At 36.1% G+C, this 24,693-nt stretch overlaps 2 protein-coding genes across 2 annotated transcripts; both read left to right on the top strand.

Moving 5' to 3' along the window:
* The first annotated feature begins 2,444 nt into the window (after positions 1 to 2,444).
* Positions 2,445 to 7,072, top strand: LOC139964096 (uncharacterized). The gene is made up of 6 exons (XM_071965446.1): positions 2,445 to 2,520; positions 3,613 to 3,737; positions 4,249 to 4,275; positions 4,882 to 4,974; positions 6,208 to 6,363; positions 6,853 to 7,072. The coding sequence occupies exons 1-6, from the start codon at positions 2,445 to 2,447 to the stop codon at positions 7,006 to 7,008; spliced, it is 633 nt and encodes a 210-aa protein (XP_071821547.1). The 3' UTR covers positions 7,009 to 7,072.
* A 1,175-nt stretch (positions 7,073 to 8,247) lies between these two features.
* Positions 8,248 to 24,038, top strand: LOC139964095 (sushi, von Willebrand factor type A, EGF and pentraxin domain-containing protein 1-like). The gene is made up of 14 exons (XM_071965445.1): positions 8,248 to 8,845; positions 11,373 to 11,504; positions 12,652 to 12,840; positions 14,972 to 15,136; positions 16,764 to 16,937; positions 17,803 to 17,862; positions 18,348 to 18,539; positions 18,779 to 18,961; positions 19,265 to 19,447; positions 19,768 to 19,884; positions 21,888 to 22,067; positions 22,594 to 22,797; positions 23,436 to 23,566; positions 24,027 to 24,038. The coding sequence occupies exons 1-14, from the start codon at positions 8,761 to 8,763 to the stop codon at positions 24,036 to 24,038; spliced, it is 2,007 nt and encodes a 668-aa protein (XP_071821546.1). The 5' UTR covers positions 8,248 to 8,760.
* The last annotated feature ends 655 nt before the right edge of the window (positions 24,039 to 24,693 follow it).

The raw sequence follows: 24,693 nt of genomic DNA, 5'->3' as shown, positions 1-24,693 counted from the left end.
CATATATATCTAAGCCCAGACATGTAGGTCGTATTGAAATTAGATCCCCCTCCCTCTGGAACCGCAGGATACAACACAAACTACAAATATTTTCATACCCACAAACTCGTTCACGTTCACACTTGATCGCCCGCTCAGGATCCAATTGCTGGCGGGCGATCCATGCATATGAAGTTACGTTATTCATTGGGCCCCTGCACATGTGCACCTATGCACCTAGTATATTATGAATTCCGTACAGAGTGCGTCCGCATAACGGCAGAGGCTGGTGCATTATCAACAGGTGCAGTATTAAAGGAACAGTCCCCAGCCACACTATTGTACAACGGATACTTTGTTTTGTAGGATCAGTTACAAATTATTCTGTGGGCGACGTCAAAAGTACTATGGCTTACTACGATAATAGTAACGATAGTGAGAGAGGGACTCATGGGGCACGATGCCAAATTGTTTGATAAAATTGAAAAGTGTCCATTTCCGAAAGTAAGTTGGGCTCGTTTTTGTTAATGAATAAGTTCGAGTTTTCCCTTTTATTCTTTTGAAAAGTTCCTTTTCCGTGTACTTCAGGGATTAAACTGTGTCCTTTTGTTGACAGAAAACAACCCTCTCGTTGACGAAAAGCTTGTACTGTAACGTGCAGTAAGGGGCTACACGCGTTGACGGTAATACTGAAAGCCAACGTTTTGGAGCTACACTTATGACATGTGCCATTCCGAGATTGGGGGTAGCTTCTGCATGGCTTACTGGGATATCTTCCGCAAATGGTGGTAATGAGTTAAGTTAACAATTAATCGACTAAAAGCCAATTACTTGAGAAGAAAACAAATTTGAAGATATATCTAATGATGTTTCATGAATTCTTAATTGGAGTCACTTTCTTTGTAAATAATTGTTATAAGGAAAGAACAAAACCTCTGTGCCTCATTCAGTATCCCCATCTGCGTCACCATCTATACCTAGATAAATAGTAAATATTTAGTCCCGAATGGGAACTTCGAATAACTAACTATTGAATGTTCCACTAATATCTTATATCGATCGTAATCTTACTTTGATCATCACCACGTAATATTGGGTTAATTAGTCAAAAATGAAAAATTAAACATCTCAAAAGCTTTTTTCTCTTATTGTTATAAAAAGAACTCAATGAGATACACGTCGTGAGTACGTGGTGGGGTTGAATGATCCATAGGTTGCAAATCTTTAATTTGGGGATGTCGAAGAAAACGGTGTCAATTTAACTTATATAAAGGCTAGAATTTTTACGGCTACACAACGACTGTTTGAGGTTAACGACCGGAGCTCGTTTGGGTAATTTAAGTTTAGGTAATTAAATAAATCCGTGATTTGTCTTATTTTTTTTAAATGTACATTTTCAACCGTGAATCCCCGCCGTGAAAGCGCTGCGTGTTCAGTTTGATCGACTGAAGGTGACGGCACTTTAACCAGGGAGTTGTTTATTTCTATAACAACTTCCTGCTTTAACCTAGTCAAAAGCGTGATCGTTCGTAGTTTGAAACTCCGCTAATTGCCCGATCTACGTAACGACGGTGAGTTGAGCGTAGCCGTGATCGATCGGACAGTGCGCGGTGGGCTTTAAGTAGAGTTTTAAGTAGTAGTTAGTAAGAATCCGCTCTATTTTCTTCACGTTTATGGCAAGCCATGTGGGACAAACACTGCATAATATATCCGCGTATTAATTGGAATTTATACGCGTATTAATTGGAATATATACGCGTATATATTATTAGCCAATCATATGGCTTAAATATATCCGCGTATTAATTCGAATATATTCACGTATTAATTCGAATATATACACGTATTAATTCGAATATATACACGTATTAATTCGAATATATACACGTATTAATTCGAATATATACACGTATTAAATAAAATAAATATGGGGATTAAATCCAATATATGCACGGATTAATTAGAGTTACACGAAAAAAAAAAACATTTCCGCTCTTGCTGTGTACATATGCCAACGATAAATGTTTTGGCGGGCTCGCGAGATCGCTTCAAAAAGCGAAACTTTACACATGTAGGCTATAACACATATATTCGAATTAATACGCGTATATATTCGAATTAATACGCGGATATATTATGCAGTGTTTGTCCCACATGGCTTGCCATACACGTTGGCTTCAGAAATGGACTGGGTTAAGTAATACTTGAGTGCACAGATCACGGAATACGTCAAATGACTTTCTTGGTATGACAACTTTCAACTGACAACTTTATCGATGGAATTAACCAAGGAACGTGGCGTTATAGATATTCCTGCCTTCCGGGTGACGCGAGTCATGCGGGGAGAAAAGTGTTAAACTGCAGTATAAATCTTGAGAATTGGATTAAATTTAAAAAAAAATAAAGTACCCCGAACTTTGACACCAGTCGTGGTACCACGTATTCGTTGATATATTACGAAACGGATGCCACAAGCAAAGATCTTGGACAACATTATTGACAAGATGTTACGTTTTTTGGTTTCCTTCTTCGTTGTATTGGGTAAGTATAACTTTTATGCTAATGATCCTTATAATCTCAAAGAATAATAATTAAGCGTCTGCACGGGGACCTTATTTAATTGGTCTTTATGTTTCCGGAAATTATTTTGAAACGTTGATATCATGTCAGGAATATGCAAATACACATACTGCGTTCATATAAGTAGTTCTTAGATCAACATTTCACAATGACCATCTAACAAAAAAATAAATAAATAAAGAGAAGATATTTCGCTTAATTTCAACAAACAAAATATATCGGAACTTTTATTTTCGTAGCAACTTTTGACTCAGGACAATAACATAAACATGAAACACAACTCTGAACCACCTATTCTTATCTTCAGTTTTGCCTCTTCGGTAAAAAACCGTTTCTTGCGTTTCTAACACAAATATCTGATTTCTTGATGTAATTCATAATGTTCATTTACTAACTACTACTTGCTGAAACCGACCAAAATATTTTAGGTGACTATGTTGACTAGTTTTGAATTTCACTCATTATTTTTACTCGCTCTTTTGTCAGTCGAAAAATGATTCTCAGAAAGAAATCGTGATTCTACTCTTTGCAACTTTTCTGCAGCAACTAAGAGAGTTTTGTACAATAAAGATACTTGCCAGCTCTAAAGTTTAGCAATGATAACCAAAAGGTAACAAAATTAATACCCCGCAATGTAATACTAACCAATAGCGTAATCAATTAAGCCCAAAAGCAAAGTACAACGGAAACTCATTGAACAAATGGACAGGCTCCTGAACGATCGTAAAGTCCTCCTTATTCGTTGGTCTATATCTAAGCATTGCCTGGATTGTCACAATGCACATTCATTACGAGGTCCGGAATTGTCTTTGAATTCACACCAAAGTTTATAGATGCCAATCATTCTTGTACGAAACGGCCTACGGGCAGCTCATGGCTTCCTTTATGTACCTAATTCCTTTGTAATCAACTCCACCCCTGCCTCTTGGTTCATTAGACTCGTGATCTGTAGGTAATCTGAAACAGAGTTGCCTCAACACTGACTGCTATTGCATACAGATTTATAATTCATTTGAAATATCTTTCTGTTTATTGGTACTTTTGTATTTCTAGCTGTTATTCCTGTCTACATTGTTGATATAACTGTTTCAACGCCACCAAGCAGTGGTTCTAACAGGGGTGTTTGTCATGTTTTTGTCAAAATACAAATTCAACTTGTCAGATCCATACATCGCCAGGTAAGTCTCACTGGAGGAAAGCACTTACCACGTGCATTGGGTCTCTGTATTGGATGTTTATATGTCAAAAAAAGAAAGAAAAGAAATGAAGATGGAAGTAGCAATCATATGTGCTTATTAGCCAATGGTTTGATTTGAATGAGCAAATCCGAGTTCAACTATGATCCCTTTTCAAAGAGGTCAATGATTAACGAAAGCTCAAAAAAAAAAACTATCTATTGTATGAATTATACATCGAGCGTTATATGAGAACATGTATAATTTACAGAAATAGTGATGTCATAATATAATGGTCACTATTTGATATCAACTAATTGTATCCTTAAAGGTGTGAGATGGTTTGTTTCTCACATTCCATATCAGCTATCGTTTCAAGTTCATGTCCTCACTACCAAAGTAACAATAGACAGTGGGAATAAATCTTCCCAAAGAACCATCATGATTACATCTATTACAGTGCCGAACGTGTGTAGCAATTCGTCCTGACATACTAATGTTACTTCTCACATAGGTTGCCCAAGATGGAAAACTGTCCAAAGTAAGTGAAATTATCCCATCCTCCTCTCTCTCTCACCCACCACTCCCCCTCTCTCCTCAATCTCTCTATCTCTCTCTCTCTCTTTCGAATTTCCATGCTCTATAAGCAATTCTTTAACTGTCTCCGGACACTTTGAACAACATTGTCCTAAATCACTTTAATGGGCATTAGAAATCATGAAAATAGTTGTAACTCCCATCAAAGATTTACCATTTTACAAGTCTTTTCTTAATTCTAATGTATATATGTATAAACATTAGTCAATTTATGCACATTGGGAGTGATTGCCTAATTTTCTGTTACGTTATTCCTTCTTTTTTTTTTGAAATACTTTATTATCTTCTTTGAAGAGAGGAACAACATCATATTATTCAAAAGATATATGTGGGCTTGTAAATAGGAGATAACTTATTAAGGCCTAAAATAACACTCTATACTTCATAGTTTGCATATATTTTTTGCATATATTTAATTACTTTCCCAGATTTATCAAAACTTCAGATCTGTGTATCTTGGAAACAAAAGAGGTTTTCGAAAAAAAATTTGAATGAGATTATCATACACAACAAATATACTTTAACAGTGTTTTATTCTTTGTACATACAGATGAAGTCCTTTACAGGTATGTGTTCACTACTTAATTGCGACAAGTATTCACCAGACCCCGTAATCCGAGAATTATGCAATCAACGTACACAGGTTAGTTGACATGTCTTTTTTAATCTCTAAGGAGGAAGTCCCTGCCGAAAAAATGAGCCATGATTATACTGTTTAATACAGTTTTGTATTGCTTACTCTTGGACGAAACTCAGCTTTATGGAATTCAAAATCAGACAACTATATACTTAAGATGCAAGCGCCTGCTTTCTCGACATAACTTACATGGGAATTCCATTTAATGAAAATGGGACTCTTTGATTCATTTTCAATCAGCCTGGTAGGATGTTATGATGAGGTGATTAGACTGCATTATAAGCTATTATCAATGGATTATATTCAGGGACGTTGCTAGGGTCTTGCGAGTTGGTGGAGGTGGAGGTGGGGGGGGGGGGGGAGGGTTAGAATCATAATATTCAAACTAGAATCATAATTGTCTAACTGTTACCCCAATATTTATTTATCCTCAATATGTATTTGTTATAAATATTTTGATAAGAATAACTGATAGAAATCCTCTTTACTTTATTAGTAAAGGTGGCCTATAAAGTAGGTTAGATGATAGTCATACCTTTACTTGCGAAACGAACACCATGACCATTCTAGCACAGGATGTCTATTCAGCCTGTTCTGACTATTTCGAAAGTTTTGTATCCTCTCTGGACAAGCAACCGGTTATATCCACATGGTCGCAGTCTCAAGCTAAATACGTCCGCGCTCTCTTCTTTTCTTCAGATTAACAGGCAATGTTTGAAAAAGTTCACAATGCAGTTAAATTCACACTAGATTTGAATGGGCAACAATGGCGCAATTTACCAAGAGGTGTGAAGACTTAGATAGGAAACAATATGAAAATGTATCGATTTGCCATCAAATTCGAAAGGTCCCACGGTGGTATATCCACATCACATGTGCTTAAAACAAAGTTAAGTTGCACATTTAAATGCAACTGTGGATACCTTATTGTGCATAATAATGGAAACCGGATACACAACTTTCGAAAAAGTCAGAATAGGCTGAATAGAAATGACGTGCTAGAATGAAGTTCAAACGATGATTTCTATTTGGCGTTACATTTTGCAAAATAACTAGGTTTCGGCATCCAATTTCCAGTTAATTTATGAATTAGTTATCTCGGGTCCATTTATAAGCGTAGTATGTAGTAGAAACGATGGCTATGCTGTTAATATTATATGTTTCATGAAACTCAAGCAGCTGTACCAAATATCAGAGAAATATTTCTATCGTAAAGTTTTGTTTTCTCTTTTTTACCAGGCACAGATATCACATGATTGGTGTCCTTTGTTGGTTCATGCAATATCACGATTGTCTGCCCACTACTATGAAAATAGAAATCCGAACTATGATACCAGGACGTTTGCTGTACTTCTACTATTCGATAATCTTATTTGTCCCGGATACCCTGTCCCAGTAAGTTAGTAGCTATAAACAGAATCACCTTTGTTTTATTGAAAAAAGAAGGGAAAAAAACCCACACAAACATTATTACGTAAGATTCAATAAACATATTTGCTGAAGTCCATTGAAAGTATGTTCAAGAGAGATGGCAACTACTTTTATTTCTCTACTACTATTATCCATCATTTTAGTGTCCTTTTCCTCGCTATTTTCATTTCTTTTATTTTCTTCATTTCTAAACACTTGCTTAAATGTTAGTGTAGATGACATGTTTGCTGACAAATGAAAATCTGTTTTAAAGAGGTGGAACCTCTCATCTCTTTATTTCCTCTTCCTCACGGTTTTCATGTTTCTTTCCTTTTCCTTTCCTTTCCCCTTTTCTTTCTCTTCCTCTTCTTTCTCTGCCCTCTGCCATCTTCTTTCTCTGCCCTCTTCTTTCTCTGCCCTCTGACCTCTGCCTCCCTCCCCCTCTTCATTTCCTTTCTTTATCTTTCCTCTTAGGTAGACATATCAATATACAGGAACGAGTTTTGGAACCCTTTTTTGTTTCGCACAGCTGGCAATCAAGAAGGAATGTCATCTTTAAAGACACGCGGCTATACTTCGGTTATGGGTGAAACAATTAAAGACGGAATTTGTTCGGAAGCAGTCGTTTAGTCAGGTGGCAGAACGCACGATGGGTCTTTTCGAATATTAAAATGATAGCAAATGACAATTTCAAATATTAAAAGTAAATCATATTAAAATTCTTCGTATTGCCAGAGCAAAAGCGAGTTTATGTTTTGTGGATACATTGCTTCTTGGCTCTTTAAAATTAAGTACTTCAACCTTTTGTTTATTTGTCTCTGTCACTTAAATCCAAGTGAATAATTCAATTCATTCCATCTTCTTGCTTTTTTCGTTCTGCACAATTCTTCATGGTCTTGTGATTCTTAATTGAGACGCCTAAGCAGCATTTTCTGGATGACTCCTTCCGCAAACTTGTCAAAAGAGCTTTTCCTATGTTGATAAAAGTTTCCATCGTAATGTTTAGCAGGGAGATGTGTGTAGAAAAATGATAAATACAATGGACTTCATTACCTTGACAAACACAGTTTTCTACCCGAATAATGTTCATGCCAGTTTTATTTGGATGATGGATATGAATAATACAAATGTTAAAAAGGTCTCTGGGCAACGTCACTGAAATCACAGTTACTCCCTAATTAAGTCCCAATTAGGTGAAACAATTTGACAAGCTCAACATGCCGTTTGTAGAGAGATAGTTTTGGTTAAATTGCATCGAAACATCAATTAATTACCAGGGTGTTTTTTGGTGAGATTTCGCTTGTGAACATTGTTTCTTGTTCTTTTTTCATTCAAAGGTCTTATTTTTGCTAAGTTAACTGAATTATAAAATCATAATAAAATAAACTGTTAGCAAACTACTTATCCACTAAAGAGCCTGTGTAAACGTTAGTTGGCCTGACGTTTCGATCCTAGTAGGATCTTCTTCAGAGGCTAAATGACAAGTAACATAAGGGACTAATGCACGCACAGAATACAAACAGGTTAAAGAGCATGGTGAACACAAAGAGATAGATGTAAGAGGATTAGTAGACAAGGGATTGAGAGAAGAGAAAGAAACCAACAGGGAAAGAGGAGAGGTAGGAGATAAACAATGGAGGGACAAAGGTAGGATTATGGGAAGAGGGTAGGGAATAAACTAGAGGACAAAAACAGAAATATAAAATAGTTATTTAATTTTCTTATAGCGTAGATTACTGCAGTAAAATGAACATTTTAAGCTATGCATCTGCATAGTGGGTTTACTATCTGCGGTTTTCTTTACTATTAAATTGTGTCATTTTCCTTTCATTGCAAGGGGGTGTTTTCAGACGTTTCCTCCGTAAAATTGGATACAAAAAGTGGACGATACGAGTATATATAGGTTACATTTGTGTAATGAACATGCTGATATGGGCGTTCGCAGTGATTTTACGGTAAAGCGTTCGCGCCATAAGGGCAACAGAAAATAAATTTCTTTTTTTCGATTGCGACAGCTTTTCTCCATTAAACCCACCTGGTCAGAGTGCATTTAGAATAAGAAACATTGAATCTGCTTCGAAAGTTTGTTTTCCTTAATTCATCAACAAACACGTATTGAAACTATCGTTTTGTATCTACATAACGTGCATGTTTACCTAATTTTTGCTACACATATGTAAAGGGTCACCACAACGGGTTCAGCAAAGAAAAACACTGGCAGAAATATCTCTCATTTCTGCGACGCAAAAACTCAAACAATTTTCTGAGCGACGTTCTCTTCTCCCCGATTCTTTAGCTTGGGTCGAATCACCCGTCTGTAACACGGTTAGTAAGGAGCGACTTCACTTCCGTTTCATCATCTCTCCAAGCAGACAGTTCGTTATGGAGTTTAAATTTGGGTCACTTGTCATCCTAATAATACTAAATTTTCAATTTCATAGGAACCAGTGCCAGAGTCATGAGAACCGTAAGTATTGAATAAGAAGCAAAATCAGAAAATATTCTCTTTAAGCTCTGAGCCGTTCAACTAGCAATTAACGCAGAATGGATAGTATTTACCAGCCGATTCACACAGAGGTTACATTAACTACTGTAAATCTTAAAGTTTTGTACCACAGTAAAAACTGGATCGTGCTGACAAATCTGATAAATCGGTAGCATGTGCTATAAGGATTACAGTAAGAACTGAGGATATGTGTAATCCCAAAAAAATCCAACAACTTGATTTGTTGGAATTACACATATCCTCAGTTCTTACTGTAATCATAATAGCACATGCTACCGATTTATAGCACGATCCAGTTTTACTGTGGTACAAAACTTTAAAATTTACAGTAGTTACTGTGGTCTATGTGTGTATCGGGTGTATTTACAGTATAGTATGGTTATTTAGGGTTTGATTTAAGACAGATAAGAAGGTTATTTAGGATCAGTAATTACGGTCTTACGTTAATTTTTGCCTTTGGCTTTCACTGTATAGGCCTAAGTAACTAAATGTGCAAAGTTCTAAGTACCGCTCGCGGTATTTTTTTCGGGTTTTTTGTTCCTCTCATGTTCTTTGGTTGACTGCGTAGCCCGTCCCTCCGTAGTACTTATAAGTAACCTATACTCAATGCCGCAGTGATAGAAAGACTTAAAACATTTGGCCTTGCCTGAGATCTGGTAATCAGATGTTCTTACATAAGAAACGATGAGACAAATTAATAATGAAATGTAGAACCAGGTTATAGTTTACCCTGTTCGGATAGTTTTTAAGTGGTTCTGTGGAACAACCACGTGTAGGCTTCACATGAGAAACGGGAATTATAAGCACATGTGTTATCGCTAAAAACAAATAGTTTATTTATTCGTGGCTGATATCTGGCAACAAGATTAATATCTAATGCAGCATTAAATTAAATGTTTTGCCTGTCATTTCCCTTCCTCTGAGAATATGCATTCTTCTTTTACATGTATTTAAATGAAATAAAAATAAAGACAAAGACAAAGGCTTTACTTGATTTCTTTTAACTAATCCATTCTTTCAAAGTAAAAAACAAATTTCTATGCTATGAATGACGAGCTGCCGTGTTTTATTTTGTCATTGAAAAAAAAGAGAATTGATAGCATTTACTTCAGTTGTTTCTTTAAGGGAGAAATTAATTCCCTCTTTTTGATTGAATAGTGGGGTGTTTTTTCTTCTTAATTTTTATTTCTATTTAGAAACTATATTTCAATCCAAAATATTTTGGTAAATCATTTTCTTTTATCTCCTTTTCCTAAATTATTCAGTTTATTTACAATTAGTTTGAAGAAAGAAACACTGGAAACTTTGTACTTGATTATTTTCTTGGTACTACCATTAATATAAAAATACGAGTGGATTAAAAACAAAGGGGTTGATATGTGATATATGAGAGAGAAGCTTAAAATGTATTAGTGTTTATTTATATAGAGATGAAGGTAATGAATTCGTTTACATTAGCAATTTAAAATTCATGTTGATATTATTTATTGTTATTCGAAACTAACATGCAATGGCAATACATGCCAATTTGCTGGGATTACTGTTTAGTTCAAATAACTTAAAAGTAAACGTTAAACATGGTTAATACATAATGGAGATGTCTCGTCTGCTCGACGAAACGTACGTTGCGGATGGAATCGAAATCATTTATTAATTGCCCTACAACATTCATTTGGTGAAGACAATCTAAAGAGAACCGTCTTAATTTTCAATCAAATGCATTCCTACTTTGAGTTTTATAGTTAGTACGTTTGATAAAACTGCCAACCCCTAACGCAACAAAGATGCTTTAAATGAAATCTATAATTAGTTAACGAAGCCTTCAACTTATATAGTACGTTTTGGTAAGCCACACCTATAAAAATGTGTCATTTTCAGGAGAACTCAGCAAGATACATACATGTCGCGGTTATACCACAAACCACCCACTGTTCATGCACTGATTACAACAAAATATTATAATCAGATAATATCTGGCAAACCATAAACAACAATATTTTGTAAAAAATACAGTTTTTCACCCCTAGCTGGCATGTGAAAAAAAGTCCAGCACGTTATCTGCTTAATTGGAAAATAATTGGAAAGTGAAGCATGGAAATGACCTCGAACGGCGAGATGAGTTTCTTTTTAAGTCGCCTAAATCGTGAGAAGGTCGTTATTCAATCAGGCTTTGCCTGTCTGCTTGTATATATATATATCAATCTATCGAACCATGCATGAATTCAACCATCCATCCTTCCATCCTTCCCTAAATCATAATATAATAAGAATGACTAGTTTTGTTTCATATACATCCCAAATGGTCAACAATATTATTTCAAACGTAGTCTTGGAGTTATTTCATATTTTGCTAACATCTTTTTGACATATGTGTATCGATTACACAACTACTAATGGTAGAAAAAATATGTAAAGGTTAAATGTCTATTATAATGATATCAAATATTCCCATTTTCCTTTTAATTATCATGTTGTCCTTTCTATAAAGAGTGTCCTACCCGTGACGGCTTCTACGTCTTGCATTACGGCTGTAATCACTCATGCGTCTCGGACAGTGATTGTACACAAGATGAAAGATGTACTTGTGACCAGAAATGCGGTTTTATTTGTGTCCATCAACGTAAGACCAACTTGTACTATGATATTACACACACAGAAACTCTGTATTGGTAATAGTGAAGGATATTCCCTATGGAATTTACAATGAGACCTCTACAGTGAAGACGAAATATTCCTCACCGAAAAACTCAATCAGTCAATGTAACCTTTCCGTACTGCAGACAAGACTATTTAAAGGCAACTTATTTTCATCCAATAAACCATAAATTTTACTTCATGAAAAGGAAAGGTTTCTTAATATTTAATTTATCAGTTAATATGTCACACCTGGACCCATGCAATGTGGGGAATGCTATAATAATCTATTTCAGTGTCCTGTTGTAACCAGATGAGAAGATTATTTATATAAGCAGAAAGGCTACTGCTTGAACCGAGTAGGTTAAAGGAAGGCTGATTAACAATCAATACAGAATTTGAAACCGTTTGCCAAATAAAGCGGTACTAAGAGATACCACAGTGAGATGAGCGACATCCGTGAACATTACATTTGAATTGGTTATGAAATAATCCTAAGTCTGGCAAGGCGTGCTGTATATAAGGCTACACTGTTACTTTAGCGTAGCCTAGGCATAGCGTCAGTGTGCTTGCTTAGCGTCACCAAGGAATTTTTATGAACGAAAGTTTTAAGAAAAGAGAACTCTTGATTTTTTGGTTACTTTGACTTTCAGGTGCCTCGTTAACATTTTAAGCTGCGTTGGGCTTATAGGAATTGCAAGGCCTTTTAAGTTCTTGTCCTAGCAACAACAGCTGAATATTTTCCGGGGGGGGGGGGGTCTACCACAAGGAAGATGACTTTGTTAAGAGAGTTGTTCCTCTCTTACGTCATCAATATGAAATTTCAAGCGTATTACGTAAACAATGGCGGCTTACTGTGCATTGTGATAAGGCCTTACTAGTAGGAGCCAACATTGAAAGCGAGCGTATTCAGTCCAATAGGAAGAGGTTAACTTAAAAATCGAATATAAGATAGTTTTGAGGTTACTTAATAATATAAATTGTTTTTGATCCCTGCCTTCGTTATTCCTTTAATACATTCAATAGATTTCTACGGTTTGTAATCATAACTTACGATAGTCCTTGTTCAAATTCTTGTTCAAATTAAACAAATGTGAACATAGATATTTTTGCTCTCTCTCTCCGTTATACAGCTATAGATTGCTCACAGCCGCGGCATTCATCAGATGACTACGTCATTTTGCCAAATCCTCCCATCGATAATTTTGGTCAAACGATCAGATTTGGTTGTCAAAAAGGTTTGTTGTATGGACCAGAGACTCTGCACTGTCTTTCTGATGGAAATTGGAATGGACCAATTCCGCAATGCTTGAAGCAAGACGGTATGACAATTTTACTCTATCGATGAAGGTGTTTTAACACTCATTCTAAAAGTAGATTATGTTTCGTATCTTCAATGACATATACTTTACTCAATCACATAAGATGTTTTAAGTTTTTAATATTTTCAGCCAGGCAGCATTTACAATTTGTAGGCCAAAATTTAGGCTCATGCACGTTCATGGATGATTCTTGAATTACTCATCAATTGCTTTCTTCAGAATTTTAGTGTTAATAAAACTATAAGGTTAGAAACTTTAAATTAGATCCTCAGGCGTTATCTTTTTTCACTGTTTTGATATATTTAAGACGGACACATATGAACAACATTGTCCTAATCACTCGAATAGGCATTATAATTCATGAAAATAGTTGCAACTCCCATCAAAATCCATCAAAGATTTACCATTTTACAAGTCTTTTCTTAATTCTTAATGAATAAACAGTAGCTATATTTATGCACATCGATGATGTAACGAGAGTGATTGCCTAATTTTCTGTTATGGTTTCCCTTTGTTTTACAATCTTCGTCTCAAGGATACTGACCCCAGGATTGTAGTCCCCGGAGTATTTTATTGTCCTCTTTGAAAAGTGTAACATCACATTATTCAAATGATATATGTGAGCTTGTAATTAAGGTTTAACTTATTAAGGCCTTAAATAAGAATTTTTGATAACACACCACGTCATATTTTGCACATAAAGGCTTGTTCAAAACCTCAAATGTGTATATTCTTGACCACGAAAAGAGCTCTTCGAAAACGTTTAACAGATTTTTGAGTGAGAATATCACACACTACAAATGTATAGAATATGGGGCAAATTGGTCAGGTGCCTATAGTACTTAAACTACCAATAGGTCCTACTTTGTGCTGATTTCGTTAGGCGAACGCAAAACTCGATGTACATCAGCTCCTCCGAAACGAAGGAAATGTCAAATTAAAAGATGACTTTTATAGACCCAAAATGAATTTGATATATTGCAGACTGTTACGAAACAATGCTATAATATGTCCAAGCGGTATTTCTGAACCACGTTAAAGATTTTGGGGAATTCAATCTTTAAACACGATGCTCAAGAATGAAAGTGGCTGTACTATTTAGTGTAAAACACAGTCTATCAGCTTAGTTCCTTCGACACAGTACTAAAAGTCAATATAGGAAAACAGTAGCTCTATGCTCATGACCTCCGATAACATGTTTACTCCGCAATAAAAGAAACAATTGTCAAACGAAAGATGGTGTTAAATGTCATTCAAAGGTTCTCTTTTGATCATCTGATATGACATTAACAGCTTTGGGTTTGTTTTTAAAATAGATAGATAGATAGATAGAGATAGAGATAGATAGAGATTTATTTCGTCCATAAGATATGGAAATTTGTCGCCCTGCAGCAAAACACATAAAAAATCAAAGTTTTAAAGTTACATACAGAATACAGTTAATATTAGTATGAACAAAACACAGAGAAGTTGAATGAAAAGGTAAAAATATCAACAGCAACAATATCCATACATGTGAGAAAAAAAATACACATATATACATATATATACATATAACAAAAACAAACAAACAAGACTATTAAACAAAAGAAACCTATCTAACAACCCTCAGGTTGAAAAGAGAAACAGAATTGGGTAAAAAAGAAAACCTGAATCTGTTATGCTTAGACCGTGGCATGCGAAGTCTGCTGCCTGAACGGCAGAAACATAGTTCTGGAAAAGAGGATGTGTATGGTCTTTTAATATTCCATGGGTTTTCTGGTGCACCATATCAATGTAGAGTTCATAGACAGTTTTCAAAATAGCACGTGAACCTCCTCACTCCGCCTCAATGACCTTAACTGTAGTCTGAATATGCATCAGAAGCACAATTTCACTTATTAACGTCCAAGCAGCCCTCATGCGGAACAATTCTGACCGGTCTACACACCGTCCATAAAAGGTTCATGCCCTCACCTAAATCAGTCACGAGAAGTTTGTTATTCCCCCCCCCCCCACACACACACACACACCACCACCACCATGACCACTGCCACCATTGGAATCCTGTGCACGTCACTGCGTTGCGTGATAATACCGCTGCTTTCCTGTAATAAACAAGATTGTACGGTGTTTTTTGTCCACTTTACAGATAACATAACTTGCCAGGATCCGCCGTCCATGGATCACGCCTCCTGGAGCAGAAATGTAGCTAAAGTAACTTACACTTGTAACGAAGGTTATAGCCTTGAAGGAGACGGGGAAATCATTTGTAGCGAAGATGGTTCTTGGTCTCTTATTAGAGGGCAATGTCTTCGTAAGTATTTGTTATATTGAGATCACATAATCATAAGCTTTAGTCAGACGATGAGCTACATGACGCAGAGGAGTATTTATTTATTCATTTGTTTGCCACAAAAGTACAAAGTGGAGGGAAGTCTTCCATAAAGCTTAAAAGCTTAACAGTGTGGAAGACTCCCTGAAGAAAGAAAAGAAAAGAAAAGAAAAAACAAACAAACAAAATATATATATGTGTATGAATACATACATAGATATAAGTACAAATTAAATGTTCAATATATATATATATATATAGTAATTACATACAGGTATAATTTAGTTTTAGTCAGTAACTAGCTATTATTTCCTTACAAAACCACTTCTTAAAGGATGTGACTGACTTTTTACTCTTTAAATCGTTCATTAGAAGATTCCATGTTTTTGTTGCACGGTTTTGTAGGCTTAAAGTTCCAATGGTGGTATTGTAGAGATTATAGTGGGCATGATTAGCATGCCTCGTGTTATGATTATGTACATCTCTGTTACTGGTTAAAAAATTGTCAAAGGCAGCTGGTAGTAATCCATTCCAGGTCTTGTAGGCAAATATGCAAGCTTAACTTTAATGAGATCGTGCAATTTTAGTAAGTTGAGTTTCTTAAATAGGGGACTGGTGTGCTCACGTGGGGCTGAGTGTGTTATGTGGCGAATGGCTGCCTTTTGGAGTAATATAAGATTGTTAAGGTTGGTGTTGTATGTACCAGACCAAATAATGGAACAATAAGTGAGATGCGGGACAACCAGGGTCTGGTATAGTGTTCTGAGTATGTTTTCCGATAGATAATATTTCAACTTAGATAATATGCCAACATTCCGTGCAATTATACTGCAAATAGCTGAAATATGGTTGCGCCAGCTAAGTTTACAATACCTATAGAGCTTTCCATCTAAGTTTGAAAACAACCTGGCAGTATTGCTTGCCATCATAACTGCTCAAGGTGTTAAATGGTATAAAGGGTTTGACGTTTCGATCCGAGCAGGATCTTCTTCAAAGGCAAACTGTGAAACAGAAAACAGAAAGCACACATTGAACACCAGACAGCTAAATTGGACTAATGAACAATGAATAGAGTTAGCATAGACTGAGCAAATGAGATGAAACCGCTTATATCATGAAAGGCCTGTATGTATGTAATATGGAGTTGAACTGCGCAGAAGGATGTAGCAATGTGGGTTGAATAGTAAGTATATAGGTGAAAGGGGAGCAGGAAAATGGTGAAGTAGGAAGAATATAACAGTTGAGTATCGAGGATGGGCAGGAATTGTGATGAATAGAGGAGTGTGAGGAATGAGAGATAGAGGGAGAGAGGTATGGGTAAAGTGAGTGAGGTTACCGATGGTGTTTAGTCATTCCATTCTTGGATGTTGAGACCATGGGGAAGAATCGTTGCATCCACAGCCGTTCCCTGCTGAGGCGAACAGTATCGGTGTGGTTAACTACATCAACCTCCAATGCCATGTAAAAACACGCCAGGTGTTATAATGATATGGTGTGATTGTAGGAATGATGAAAATGTCCACCAATCAGAGTTTAAAAGTCACAATATCTTTAAAATCTTGACTTTCTTGCATAAGTCACTTTTAACGTTCTACTCTGTCCTTTTCAGTACCAACTTGTGATCCGCCAGGAAGATCAGAAAATTTGATTCAAATCGGCCTAGATTATTCCGTTTCCGCTACTGTCTATTACGAATGTACAGCTGGTTACACATTACAAGGCACATCTACCCGTACCTGTTTAGGAAATCGAACTTGGAGCGGCAGCAATCCGTCTTGTTTAGGTGAGGTTACATCAATCAGGGAATTGAGACGAATCTTCAATATAACTGCATCGTTTTTTAATTTTGTTTTTATCTTTGCTATGCATCAGACGGTGGCGCCTTATATGTTTGGTGTAAAGCTTTAAGTTTGTCTAGAGCTTTTTCAATGTATAAAGAGACTTATCCTGCTGACATTTGCAACGAGCAACCTTTGGGGTGGGGGTGTAAGGGGGGTGGCTGGAAATGGGTATACTTATCAATTAGAACGGAATTGGGATCAAGGACTTTTAAAACTTGTCACTTTCAGAAAGGATGGTCATATGTCTATTTAGTTATGAACTTTTGACGGAGTGTATATATCGTAGTGCAAGTTTGCATATATTTTAAGATGTCGCAAGTTTTACCGTAAATTCACTTATAAGCCAAAAGAAGGCAAGTTTGTTCTGACACTTTTAAGAGCTACTTTTAACAAGCAATGACCGTGAGTCACTGAATCCCTCCCTACAAAGCGCCCGCAAGCCGTTGTTCCGACCGAGTGCATTATTACACTTAAAAAGACATTTCAGGGGATATCTCCTTTGGCCTGTGAAAGGAAATTTAATCTTGACATTTCAAGTGAACTTTTCAAACTATTCCTTTATCTCGTTTTGGAAATTGTATATTGTTAAGAGTGTATTCATAGCTTAATCATCCACTTTTATAGCAGAGAAATTAATTCAAATATTGAAGAAAACAAAAACACCCTATGAGAGTACACTTTTCTGCAAATGAAATGGTAGATTTTGAAGAAAATTTACCAGTATGATGTTATTTACATTCTTTTTTGTATCTTTCTTTCGTCTTAAAATAACATTTTCATTTATGAAAGAGAATAATTTCATTACAGCAAACAACTGCCCACCACTTGTGCCTGGAACTAATTTGACGATTCAACGAAGTGGGACCGGTAATTACATTGTCCACGACGTAGTGACATTCGCTTGTGTTGAAGGTTTCATCCTAAATACACCAGGCCCTATCGATTGCACATGTCAAACTGACAGCTAGTGGTCATGTGGAGGTGTTCCAAATTGTACAGGTACGCCCCAACTCACTCACCACTGCTCGCCCGACTCCCATAAAGATTCTGGTATCATCACTGAAATGTATATCTTATACGGATAACTGTGCATTGTATTGAAATCAGCTACACTCCAGGATGCTATGACTGGCAATGACCGGCATATTTGTTACTACATTGATGTTGTTGTTTGCTTAAACATCTGGCATCACACAACAAAACGAATTGAAACCTTTTTTCCCCTTCACGTTGTAACGTAGAAACCCAAAATACAAGCGCATCATATCTTATAACTTCATGCTATTTCAAATATCAACTGATGGTCTCTTCTGGGGTTTATCTTCTTTTTCCTTCTTTTTTGCCAAATGTAGCAATTAGATGTCCACTTTCTCAACCAACTGGACGGCTAAGATACTTTGAAGAACCGGATAGAGATTTCTTAAGTTATAACGAGACTGTACAATATAAATGTACCGATCGTTCCACGACGACCCTGGATGGTGACGCTGTCAGGAGTTGCTCACGCGAAAACCGATTGAGTGGAACAGAGCCTTCTTGCAAATGTAAGCAATAAGATTAATTTGTTGTAGGGGGACAAAAGACGAGAGAAGGAGACCTGATTCATGTTTCATTCATTTGCTTGTGCTCACAATCGGTTCATCGTGTTAATTGAACCCGAACTTCACATCGTGCGTCATTTACTTATTAACAAGTTTTTTCTTTCTTTCTTTCCTTTCTATTTACCTTTTCCACATACCTTCCCATCCCTCATCTTCCCTCATCTTCCTTGCCATCATATTAGTTAAGTGCAGGGAACTTCAACCTACACCAAGAGATGCCACTAGAGTAAATTCGTCGCATCACCGACACCATGGCGGTTACGTCATTTATGTGTGTAAAGAAGGTTACAGGATGATAGGTACGAACAGATTCGTTTGTCAAGATGGACAATGGTCGGATGGAGACTTTCCAAAGTGTATTTTGGGTAAGACATGAGTAGACAAGTCTCTTGTCTCTTTTATTTTAAAGTAAACTCCTATTTTTCATCCCATTTAGCGCTGGTGTTACTAAAAAGAGAAATGTTTGAACATAAACACTTCCCCTAACACATACATTTACCGACGGCTGTGGCTCTCTCTTTATTGAGAACGCTTAAGAAAGTAACTTACTATAATTGATAGCTTTACCACTAAAGGTGTTGAACAAGTGTTTCTGTAAACCCTGAACGAAAATAGAGGGACAATACATTCATATTTTGCTACTTGTGTTTTTTCTTTAATTTCCTCAGATACAAGTGGTCAACACGATTACCAGATTCGTGTATCTAATAACTTTACCATGATAAACGAAACAGTTATAGCCTACGAAGGAGATAGATTCCTCGAAATGTCTTGCAAAGTACCTACGTATAAAAGACCTAGGTGGTATTTCAACTTAGTGAGCAATCACCTATCTGGAACGAGAGAACCAGGTGGGTACATATTCGGCTGGAAGATTTTCAATTCAGCGACTTGCTCTCATTTTTTTTTTTTTTTTGCATTTGAAGGTCAGCAACATCGCGGGTTGAAATATTCAGCGAGCTAACAGTTGCCACCATTATTTCCAACCATATGTTTGTAAGGGTGGCAGAAGGAGTATACCCTTCAACACGTAGCTACAAGGGGGTATATTTGCCTGCCTCCTCCCTACCAAAATCAAAATAATAGTAATATAGGAACAGCAATACACTTCTGATGAATTTTCACATTTTTCGCCACCAATGGTATGCAATAACCTCTGTTTCTCTTTCAGGAAACGACTGGTACAAATTTAGCCTGCAGCCCCTACGGAGGTCCATGTCTGGCAACTATTCATGTGTAGTCCGAGGAGACTCTGGCAAATTCGTTAATATATCCCTTGAAGTTCGTGGTGAGGAAACTTGTTATATGTCATGCAATGTTACCTGGTGTTATTACACTATGGAAATTATGACCTGCAGAAGTGTCGCAATGATGCCTTACAATTCAGTCTATAGTTTCCGACTGCTCTGTTTTCTAATTCCCCTTCACCCTCCCCTTCTCCCTCCCCTTCTCCTTCCCCTATCTCGCTCTGTCATCTCTCCGACTCGCCCCGCACCATCGTATAATTTTCTTATATGCTGGTAATAGACTAATTGGGAAATATACATCGTATCCCCCCTCACCTTATAGAATCCTATCCGATATCATATCCCCTATCAAAAAACGTTCTATTTGGTTTGCATGGAAGATGCAAATATAGGCAATATATAACCATGTCTTTGAGTTGAATGATAGTGGAAGAATATCATATTTCTGGAGGTATGTCTCACGTTTCTGTGTGCCTGTGAATATAAAATAAAAGGAAGTGAATGTTTCAAACTTCCAAAATCTTGCATACCATATAATGCTATATGTCAATCACCTCATACATATAACGTAAACACATTCCTCTGTGTTAACATATCTCCTCCTAAAGGTCTAAATAAACCCCTCCGAAAAACTCCGAAAAACGTATCAACATTAATGATATAAATAACTGGAGTGTCTCTCACAAGAAGGAAAAATTCAAACATTTTCAAAATAATCTAAAATTCCAAACTGTTAAACAAATTTAAGGTAAGGGTGACCTTAATGTTAAACCACAATCATGGAAAGGATTGAAAGATATTTTTATTTCTATGATTTTTTCACATGCCGCCATAACATTGCAAAAATTCCAACCGACCTTTGTTGAGTGCTTGGAGTAAAACGTTTCTGACGCAAACTGTCGTCGTTTTTAAAGATAGTTGAAAAGTTATTTATAAGTGTTAAACTGCTTGGCCGTGATTTATATGTGATGTCATCATTACCTCACAAATGACATAGTCTTACAACGTAAAGAATTTAGAAGAAATACACAACAGCAAACTTTAACTGATTCGTTAAGTAATCAGTTAGCCTAAACAGTATTAACACATGGGTTAATATATGCAGTTGCATTAACAATTATTTCGATGAACCATTGGAAAATATTTAAAAATTTACCTCTCTAATCAAGCTCAAAAAAATTTCATATACTTGAAATCTGGAATGTTTTATTTTTTATTTAAAAGCAGTTGCTTTGTATCACATTCAGGCATGAGTTCTATCGAAACATAAACATGGCTAGAGTATTAAATTTTGACTGTGCACATCACAACTTGAACACTAATACATTGCTGTCATTATTTATCTGAAGTCTCACAGGTCAACAAATGTTATTGCTTTTATCGCAACAATTTAAACCTTCCATAAAGTTTATGGACACAGTATATATATAACAATTTGATCAGTCGCTGACTCCCTGCCACTTTCTTAATGTGATAAGCTCTTTATAGATTTAATACTACAGTCAGTCGGTTGGGACCAATTTTGCTTGGCTAATCCATTGGGAGGGTGTCGTCTCACTGAGAGCACGTGCAGTTTCTAATCTAATTGAATCATGATATAGGATATTACTCACTCTATCAGTACAACTGTACAAATGCTCCGATACATGGCACGAAAGCACAGAATATATTGAAGACATCCTCCCATACTCGGTGAAATAGCGTGTCATGAATTACTCTGAAATTCAAAGTAGGGATGGTGACCCTTTTTAGCATCGCCGAAATGTGTGGAGGCTCACCAAAATAATGGGAAGTAGAAAAAGAGCAGATGGTGATATTCATACCATTTGACACATTCTCACCGGGGGAGGGAGAAACCTCCTCCAAGTAGCCCAGTTCCACAGGCAACAACATCCGTCACTGGAGGATCGCCAAGATGATGAATGTAAAAGTTGGGGGTAACGAAGCAACAACACTTTGAATACCACTGAGTAGTTAATAAATAAATATTACATAGGTTAACATCATTCAAAAATCCGTACTAATTGATAACATCTCCTTCCAGTCTGGTGTCAAGACTTAGGTCAGATACGCAACGGTAATAGACACCCCAGTGACGGTAACATGCTGGTAGGGGACTTTGTCAACTTCGAATGCAACGAGGGTTACCACATCTCCGGTACCTCTACAATAGGGTGCAGAACGAACGGTACTTGGTCTGGACCAAAACCAACGTGTTTGATAGGTAACTTATTCATCATCCTGATTGTTTCAGTAATGAGTGTTGCTATTGATTATTTTCAATCGCAAAACGAAACTATTTTGACTGCAAGTAGGTTTAATTGGTATTGCCATACTAGCATATCCATTTTACCAGTATATTAAAATACAATAGCATCAGATGAGGTAAACACAGCTTTCAAATGAGTTTTAAATGAAGATTGAAGAACGTAAAGCGAAATACAACTTTCAGACCTTTAGACAATGTAATCTATCATCTTAAAGAGCAAAAACAAACTGAAGAAAAAAAGGGAGTGAAATCCGTTGAAGACAGAATGATTATTCACTATAAGAAATTTTGGTAAATATTCCCTGATTTGGGAGAATTCTGTCCCAAAGCAAAGGAAATTTACAACAATTCAACCAAATTCATTGTCAAAAAGTGATAAATGGATCAAAATTGTATGCATTTTGCTTCTAAACACATAAACAAAAATCCTAAAGTTTTAATTCTTATATCGATCTCAACCACTTATCCATGTTTTCTTTAGATAACTGCGAAATGCTTCTTCCCTCTGTGTTGCATTCTGTGTTGATTGAAAGAACTTACGAAACACTGGAAAATTTAACCGGTGTTTTAACGGTGTCCTGTAACATAGGATTTGAAAGAATCGGTAACGAAAAGATGTTCTGTAGGGATGCAATATGGACCTTTACAGATAACAAACAGCCGGCGTGCCACAGGAATTCTTCAGGTAAGAAAAGAAGAAAAGCTCAATGTTTTCTATCTGTTATATTGAAACGTTAAGCTGCCGTTGGCATGTTAAGATCTTTCTCTGCAATTTTGCTGTCATTCATGATGCTTTTGCAAAATGCTGAAATGATGACATGTTTGATGCGAGCGTAACAATTCATTTTGTTGCCAAATGTTGATTCCACGAGATTTATTCGATGATGAATTCATCAGTTTGCTAAAATATTGTTAAACTGATGACTTTCTGAGGGTAATTCAGCATTTTGTTGGAAAATGTTGAATTGGTGGAATATACTAAATGGTCAATTCTCAGTTTCCTGTGAATTGTTAAATTGATGACATTGATTAAGAATCATTCTGTTGCTTTGCAGTAAAAAGTTGAATTCCTTACTTATTAGATTCAAGGAATTTGTCATTTTGTTGCAAATTGTTAAACAATATCTGAAAAAATAATCGTTTACTTTGTATTGAAATTTGTCAGATTTTTTTCTAATTATTAGTTAAAAAACAAAAACAAAGCATAAATAATATATATGAACGCAAGCAAAACCTGCAGCAACTATTTTAATAGTTCGTAACTTATTCAGCCAGATCCTGTATTAACAGGTTTATTTGATCATTTTTCTTGTCGGTATAAAGTATCCATCAGAGACGAAATTACCATGCGGAATCTGGAGCATGCGACTGTGTTGGTCAGAGAAGGTGACGAGATGGATCTCTCCTGTACTATCGATGGCCCTTCGTCAACAACAACATTCGAAAAACTAGGAGTAATTTTTTTTTCACTACTACATTTTTTCTCTTCAAAATCTCTTAAAGGATGGCTCAATGGAGAATTAAGAATGAAATATTCTGCCAATTTACTTTTCAGTTCATCAGTTTGATACACTGTTGTAATACAAATGATGAAAGAAATTGTCAAACTTTTGAATAACTTCGCTCCTGTTCTGTTGAGCTTAATACACATAAGTTTGGGCGACGAAATGTTCTGTCTCAAATGGGAATCTTTAAAATAAATCATTAAATAGTTGTCTGTTTTTGGATTATAATAACACCTTTGTATATAGGAGGATGTCTCAATTTGGTCTAAATGGTAGCTCCATAGTTCTATCGATTGTATATTGTATAGTTTGTACAACATCGGTGAAGGTTTAATTGGGTAAAATTCCCCCAAAATTGACCATCAAAATGAGATCTTTTTTATTTTTGTTCTTCGTTATTTACATTCAGTGTGATACATAAGAAAACAAAATGAAAGGAAACAGCCATATTAGTAAATGCATTAACACCAAGGCTGCGTCATTGAAAACCTTTTAAAACAAAGAAAAGCTGGCATGTATAAGGGAATTGTTTATGGCTATTATAATAATTTGCTTCTGTTTAATATTACCTCAAAGAGAGTTGTGTTTTTCTAATTATTTACGAAACAGTTTAATATAAACCATTGACCAGGGTGCAACCACGCCCTATACAATTATGAAAAACAGAGGTACTCAGCACCTCCCCTCCTCTAACGGGCTGATATAATTATATATGATATAATTAATATATGTGTAGGCGTTACAACCTAAACAGTCGAGACACGTCTTCAAAGTTGTTTCAAACTTGGCAAAGTATAGCACCATTTTGCATTACAAACCCTACATTCTACATAATAGCTAATTATTCTACATAAAAGCTAATTATTCGAAAGAGTAGAACAATACACTTGGAAACTGCATAACAAGAGTCTCGAAGTATGGTAAAGTAAAGAACGTGATAAAAGGTGGAGTAACTTCAAGTAAATTATTATATGAAATGACTTTCTAACTTGAAAAGATTCCAAATTTGAGTTAAAATGTTGAATTGGAAGCCAACCGACGTGTAAGTTGTAATCCATAAGCCCTTGCGGGTTTCT

The sequence above is a fragment of the Apostichopus japonicus genome, chromosome 22 (assembly GCF_037975245.1).
Source record: "Apostichopus japonicus isolate 1M-3 chromosome 22, ASM3797524v1, whole genome shotgun sequence".
Lineage (NCBI taxonomy): Eukaryota > Metazoa > Echinodermata > Holothuroidea > Aspidochirotida > Stichopodidae > Apostichopus > Apostichopus japonicus.
The sequence above is the reverse complement of the archived record's forward strand: the minus strand, read 5'-3'. Positions and strand labels throughout refer to the sequence as shown.